Here is a 7,273-nt window from a genome sequence, read left to right as displayed (position 1 = left end):
CAAATACATACTGATCAGAAATATATATGTATTTAAAAATAATCATTCCTCAAGTATAACAGCGAATGAATCCTGTTGGAATATGGATGGGAGACAAGCTACAGACATGCATTCCCCCGATTTTCCAGTTGCAATTGGGCTAGAATGTTAGTACTGGTCATAAATTGTATTGAACAGAATGTAGAACTGTTTTGTCAGATCGACATTCCAATGTTGAAATGTCCATATTTACTGCTTTATGCTGGAGTACACACATTCACTCTTGGTGTTGTCTTTCTGTCTTCTTGATCTGTTAAGTTGCTTAGCACTTAAAGCTGCATAATGGAGGCTGTCTGCATCTTGACAAGCCTGTCAAGAGAATATGCAAAAGTCATTTGAGATATCTCCTTTACAGAAATTTAGCATTGTTTTATTAGTAAGTAACTGGGATTTAATTTACCTCTGAATTTGCTGTTGAAGGAGTTGGTAATCGTGCATGAGACTCTAATAGTCAAAGACAAAAAAATACTCAGATCCAAAGGCTAAAAGATAAACGTAACAGATTCAAGCTATCAGGCACAAGCGGTACCACATACCTGGGCAAAGGCAGTTGTTTCTCTTGATTGTCTTGCATACTGAGAAAACCAGTAGGAGAACCAGGATGGTACTGAATGCCAAAGCTCCACTCAAGTAGTACACCAAGACAAGAAAATCTGCCTCACCTGCAGTTAGCCAGTCATCGGAAAGAGATTTTTAGCTCATATGTCTTATCTTCTTACAAGAAGTGGTCAGAATTGACCGTAAATGACTCTTCAGTACTCACGGCTGAGATCCAATCTGGTCCCGTTTCCAAACACTATGTGTCCACATGAATCAACAGCACAGTAGTAGGTCCCAGCATGAGACATGTTCAGATCCTTCATTGGTAGGTTGTAGACACAGGCGTCTGCTTGTGGGTTAGTTTTCGTCCTACAATAATCATTTTTACCTCCATAAGTATAAATCAGTCCTGGACGAGATGCTTCTGTTTCTTTGAACCAGTAAACACTGTGTTCTTCATCACAGGTCCCAGTGTGTACCGTGCAGTTCAGAGTCACAGAGCCTCCTGGCTGGATGGTCTCAGATGGCGACTGATGGACTAAAGCTGGGTTTTTCAAGCCTGCCTCCCTTACTTTGACAATGGTACCCTCTGCAAAAGTTAACACAAATCTATAGCTGCATGCACAGTAGTAAGTAGCTGAGTCATTGATTTTCAAATCTGAAATTTTCAAGTTATTTCTTCTGTTTTCTGTATCCAGTGTAAACCGTGGATTGTTCTGGAATTCATCATGAAAAGTGATTTTTGTATCGTACACGTAGAAGGTAGAGATTAGCCTCGGTTTCTGTCCCAGAGTTTGCTTATACCACAAGATCCATGCTGAATCATCACCTTCATAGAAACAATGCAAACTCACATTTTCTCCAACATCAGCTAATATAAAATCTTTTTCTTGATAAACAGATGCCTGTGGTTGCAGATGAGTCTTCTGGACTACAATAAAAATCAAAATAAAAGCAAATGAAGAGTCAATTCAACATATTCATTACCTTAAGAGGTGAAAACTTGAAGAGATGTTAAAAAGAACAGAAACACAACTTACCCAATTTCCCCAGGAACAAACATGTCAGATAAAAGACAAACTTTGCAGGTGTCATCGTGTTCAAATCGTTGTGTCAAATGAAAAGAACCTTGATACTTTCTCCACTCTGAAGACCCCAGACTGTTCTTGATTGGCCAGTCTACAGTGACACTGTACGTCCTACTGTGGAAACATAATCACATGTTCACAACTACCTATAGTGTTAAGTTTGGTTCGTAATATCATGAGCATATATGAAGAGCATATGAAGGCTCTTTACTAGTGTTCATAAAGGAAAATTACATTAATGTCATTAGTTTACAGCTTAGAGACTGGTGACACCTTAGAGTGGATTCTGCTCAGTATTTGGCACTGAAACATGATTATTTAGAGTGTGTTTCTGAGTGTCCAAATGACTTTTTATTAAAGCAGAAAGGCCAATGTATTTGCATAATTAAATCAAAATTTGAATTCATTGTTTGGATATGCATCCCAAATACTCCAAATCACTTTTCAAATTAATCTCTTATTTCACTTTTAAATTTTATGTGAAATTTAGTTATTTTTATAGAAATGCTTGTTTTGAAATGTGTTGTTGTTTCTTTGCTTTGAGCAGCAGGGAAAAAAAAAAGCTGTGTTCGGGTAGTAAGATGGTGGTACAAACACAACCCACACACAAAACCTCCAAATGCGCATAGGTATAATGGCAGTAGTCGTAATGGTAATGCAATTCAAGTGATGTGATTTCTTCAGCTGAATAGTTTTAAATTATCTGCTAAGGAACTTAGATGTTATGTTAGATTTATTTTTGTTTGTTTTGTTTTTTATTTCTGCTTATTGGAACACAAATGCCCCTGTTCAACTAGTCTGTTCTATTCATTGATGTAAATAGTACTCTAAATATTTCACCCAAGTAGTATTACGATACCTAAAAATCCACCACTTTTGGTGGCATGTTTAAAGGTGCTAATGGTGTATTTATGTGGGTGTGGAACTACCTTTACATCCTGCACAAAAACCACATGAGCTGCTGCACAGACAGAGACTGACAGTTTGAAAACAAACATATGAGGGGAAAGATGTTGGTGTGGTGACCACTTCTTCTTTTCTGCATTCACACTGATGCAAGTCAAAGCATGTAGCTGTAGAGCACTTGACTATTATGGTTCATCTTGAAAGCTATCCAAATTGAATGAGTGTTTTAAAATGATTTTCTTTTGTATTTCCTCAGCCCAGTAGCCAGAGCTGTGTGCCTTTGTTTGTCAGATTCTATAGATTTAGTTATGGACACTTTGTTCTACTTCTTAACCACAGAGGATCTGTCTCTCATGAAACCCTTTCTGCAGCCAACTAACATCGCTCTGGGCTTCCCTGATTTTGGCTTCCAACCTTCTTCTACATGGAAGGTTCTCTTTACATGCATTTTTGATCTCATACCCAAGTGTTAATAGTATTACAGTGCGAAAGTAGCACGCTCAATGGTTTCTGTGATACTGGTACTGGGGATGGTGAGCAATGTTCCCTCTAAGCTGCGCACGTGCGCAATTGCACACTGTTGGCACGGTCTCTGCGCAAAGAAAATCTGTGTTGCGCACACACAAAAAAAAAATTCTAACCTGAATTGAAATTAAAGTAAATATGTGCCGACACCGGTGTTTTAGCTAGCAAAGCGGCGTGGCTGATGTGGAGTGAAGCCACGTTAATGACAACGTGTACAACCACTGGAGATGTGAGCAGGACAGACGGAACAATTGACGGAAAAAGTGTGGACTTTATACCAGTTTTTAAATTGTGTTGATAGGCCACGTAAAACCAGAGTTATGATAAAAAAAAATATGCAATGTTTGGTTTTCTTCCTGAATACTATCGTTGTTCATATTTACTGTGGGAAGAAACGGTAAAAACGGCGTTTTATAAGGAAAACGCTCGAAAGCACTCTCCGCCTGTGAGCATAGACGAAACCAAAACACCCCAACCTTTCCCATTGGTCGAAAAATGTACCATGTCGACCAATCAAAACATGGCATTTAGTTGTTAAGAAACGGGAGGAAGTTTTAGGAGTGACGGCGGTGTTTTGAGACATGAGAGATTTGCAACGTTTAGCGCAAATGTTGTGTAGTTAGTGTGTAGTGTAGTCAATAGTTTTGTTGTGTGTGTCAGAACAATGAGGTGACTGCTGAATGTTACAGGTGTTACAGGAGTGATACATCTCCTGCTGTCAGGCCTGCAGGTATCAGGCTGTTGTTCTCCTTTATCTCATAGTGGACAGAAATTATTTTTTGGAGTGGCACAAATAATTTGTGTGGCATCAAATTTGATGCAGAACAGCTGATTGTTCTGTAAATAGTTTGAAATGTTTGTTTAAAAAATCGCCTTGGCTGCATTTTTAGGTAAACAGCTGCAAAAAACTTTGTTGTTTGCAAAACTCAATAACTTTTTTGAAGAAGTAACTATATAATTAATTGCCCAACATTGGTCATTATATGCTGTATTTTGCAGACAGAGAGCTACAGGAGTCAGAGCTTTATTTAAAAAAAGAAAGCTGTGTTTTCCAAATTGGAGTTCAAGTTATTTTTTACTTCCAATAGTGTTAAGATACTACACAGGTCATGAACAAGATTTTTTTTTTTTTAATTTTCATTGTAAATGGGCTAAAGCAGTTAATTAAACGTAGTCTAACAGAAATGTAAATGCTGGAATTTTATTATTTTAATAAACCATGTAACTTGGATGGATTCGACGCTGGCGTGACCACAGTGCACACGTCTAATGTCGCTCACAGTGGTCCACGAGATCGCTCAAGGAGTTTGTGTGTTCGCTCAGACACATGAAAAATTAGAGGGAACATTGATGGTGAGTAGAGCTGTGTTAACGTCTGCCAGATTCTCTTCTGGTAGAAGTTTGTCAGTGAGCCAGTTAAGTCATGGTCTTGGACATTTCTGTAGATGGAGGAGGTGGTTGGGTATCATCTAGATCCTTAACAATGCTCTCTTTTACCAGGTTCAGTTCATTACGTCCGTACATTTCACATTGGATCTGTGGTCATAGTAGCACAGCATTACTTCCATGCTCCCAGTCCTTGTCCATATATGTCTGTTTTCCATTAATCTAATGCTCACCATTATGTCATGGTTCATTAACACGTGGTGCAAATCTTTTTAAGCTTGGCAATGTCTGAGCTATATGTCTCTTGCTAATGTTCTTAGGCAGGCCTTGATAACACTTGGAGTGTAGTACAGTGTATCCTCACTGGAGGACTGGGCTTCCAACTTCCAATCTATTGTTCCAAAGACAGTAATGTTCAAATAACCCAGCACATCTATACTTTCGAATATTTCCATGGTGCTTATCTTAACTTCACAGTCTGCTGTCTAATTACATGGCTTGCAACCATGCCACTGGCATGGTGGTTAGCACTGTTGCTTCAGAGCTAGAAGGTTCAGAGTTCAATTCCACCATCAGACCAGGGTCTTTCTGTGTGGAGTTTACATGTTTTTCCTGTGTTTGTGTGGGTTCTCTCTGGGTACTCCAGCTTCCCCCACAGTTCAAAGCCGTGCCTGGGATTACGGTGCATTCACACTGAACGCGATAGACACAACCAGAGCTTCAGGTTTACATGTAAAGTCAATAGAGGAGCGTGATGAAGCGCGACTGGGGGTCGCACGAAACTTCAGAAGCAGATTTGCGTCACGAAAACACTTTTCTGCCTGATTCGCGCAGTCAAGTAGCGCGACTGACACGTTTGAAGCGCGAAGTAAAATATGCGCTGCAGTTTGTGTGGTGCATTTTGTGCATTCGCGCTTATGGCGTCTACCGCTCGAGTTGGAAAAATCTGAACTCAAGCGTCAAGTCGCGCTGCGACAACCAATCAGGAGCCTGGTGATGTAATGCTCTGACCTAGTTCAAAGGGGCAGGTCCAGCCAAAGCCATTCATTCTAGCAATCAGTAGTTTTCTGATGAGGCAGCAGGCTCTCCAGGGCAGAAACAATCTTCTTATTTTTCTCCTCCTTCTCCTTGAGGCTCTTCCACTTTAAGCTGGGTCCTTTTTATTCCTCTCTCTCTGTAAATAGTTATATTTTATATATTTCTGTTTAATGTTTGAGGTGCGAATGTGCACGCAACCAGCTAGGGGCGCACTGTTAGGTTAACTGGTAACTCTAATAATATTTAACAACAACTTAAGTAAACTCCAAGATTCACTAAGAGGAATAACTTAAAGCAAATGCTTTCTGTATCAGTCTCTCACACCGTTGTGGAGAAATTTTGGTTCATTCTTTCTTACAATGTTGCTTTAGTTCATCATAGTTTGGGGTATTTGGGCATGCACTTCTCTCTTTCAAAACCTTGATTCTATTGTCATTTAGCTGTTCCGTTGTAGATTTGCAATGTTTGGATCACTGTCATGTTGCATATTACAATTAAGGGTAAACTTTAGCTGTTGGACAGATTGCCTCAATTTGACTCTGTCCAGGTGTTATGGATGCAAAAAAAAGCCAAAATCATCACCACCGCATTCAACTTAACAACTTGTACAAGGTGTTTTGTGCTGATGCTGTGTTTGGTTTTCAGTGACTGTGGTGTTGTGCACTATAGCCAAACATCCAATTTTATTGACTCTGTCCAACAGACATTATTGTACAAGACTTGTTGTTTGTTCTAATGCAACTGCCAAAAAATATCCCATGCTGATGTGTTCTTTTTTAAAATAGACTATCTGACAACCCTTCCAAACAACTTACACTTGTTCTGTTTTTTCTAATCATGCTCTAATGAACATTTAAGTTGGTAACTGAGCATGTCTGAGATGAATCTGAGACATACTTTTTTTTGCAATTTCTCTGAGCATTGTACAGTATGACAATGGGTTGAATTTGACAACCACTGTGGGCTAACTTTAAGAGTTTCCACTTGTGAATAATATTTGTTGAATGATGGACATCAGTTTGTTTGGAAATGGTCAGATTGATGGGCAGCATCTCTACAATAATCATTGGTGATGTCTTTCCTTCTTGGCATTGTAGTAGCACATACGTCAATGCTCTAGGCCAAACTTCATTAGGTGATCAGTAAGTGTGACCACCTCTATAAAAGCCCAAAATTTGACAGTGTATTTCATTGTCAGCACCTGGCAGCTACTTACCCTTAGTTCCTATGAAGGCAAAATCCGAGACTAGTGATAATAACATATAGAGAAACAAAATCTCAACAACAAACTTTTGATGTTTAAAACTACATGCACAGTATTTAGAGTTGTCAAATTTCACAATCCTCCAATAATTATTGGCAGCTTTTCTAGCCACAGACACCTCCTAATTCCACTGCTGGTCTGGGATAAGTGAGGACTGTCACATGTACTGTACGATACACAGGGAGCTGCCAGATAGCCAAAAGAAGTAAATACGCATGCACTCAAGTTCTTCATAATGACATTTACTTTATTTTGTGATTAAACACATGGCAAGAATTCCAGAGCATTATATGAAGTGCATCAAAATCAAGAAATATGTGATATATTTCATCTGTTAAGTCTATAAATCACTATAAAGGAATAATATTAGGATATCCATCATGAAATTCCAAACAAAAACAAACAAAAAAAAGACCCAGAAACCGTTTTTAAAATTAAAATTGTACAAGTACTTCTCTGTAACAACTATAAAGAAAGCAAAAGACAG

General features: G+C 38.8%; 1 protein-coding gene across 1 annotated transcript; it reads right to left on the bottom strand.

Moving 5' to 3' along the window:
• Positions 1-228: 228 nt before the first annotated feature.
• LOC134619855 (uncharacterized) lies at positions 229-1,674 on the bottom strand. The gene is made up of 5 exons (XM_063465672.1): positions 1,620-1,674; positions 803-1,510; positions 576-701; positions 440-483; positions 229-348 (listed from the first exon to the last, which is right to left on the bottom strand). Exons 1-5 carry the CDS (start codon positions 1,672-1,674, stop codon positions 229-231), a joined length of 1,053 nt encoding a protein of 350 aa, XP_063321742.1.
• Positions 1,675-7,273: the final 5,599 nt, after the last annotated feature.

This window comes from Pelmatolapia mariae, linkage group LG3_W (genome assembly GCF_036321145.2).
Source record: "Pelmatolapia mariae isolate MD_Pm_ZW linkage group LG3_W, Pm_UMD_F_2, whole genome shotgun sequence".
Classification (NCBI taxonomy): domain Eukaryota; kingdom Metazoa; phylum Chordata; class Actinopteri; order Cichliformes; family Cichlidae; genus Pelmatolapia; species Pelmatolapia mariae.
This window is presented reverse-complemented; position numbering and strand designations above follow the sequence as displayed.

What these genes read in the sequence shown, in the direction of transcription:
- LOC134619855 (XM_063465672.1), bottom strand. Translation starts at nt 1,674, where the DNA reads ATGACACCTGCAAAGTTTGTCTTTTATCTGACATGTTTGTTCCTGGGG. An exon ending in TTTGTTCCTGGGGAAATTGG is followed by an intron (nt 1,511 to 1,619) that starts GTAAGTTGTGTT and finishes TTTTTATTGTAG; the next exon opens with TCCAGAAGACTCATCTGCAA. An exon ending in AAACAACTGCCTTTGCCCAG is followed by an intron (nt 484 to 575) that starts GTATGTGGTACC and finishes TTTGACTATTAG; the next exon opens with AGTCTCATGCACGATTACCA.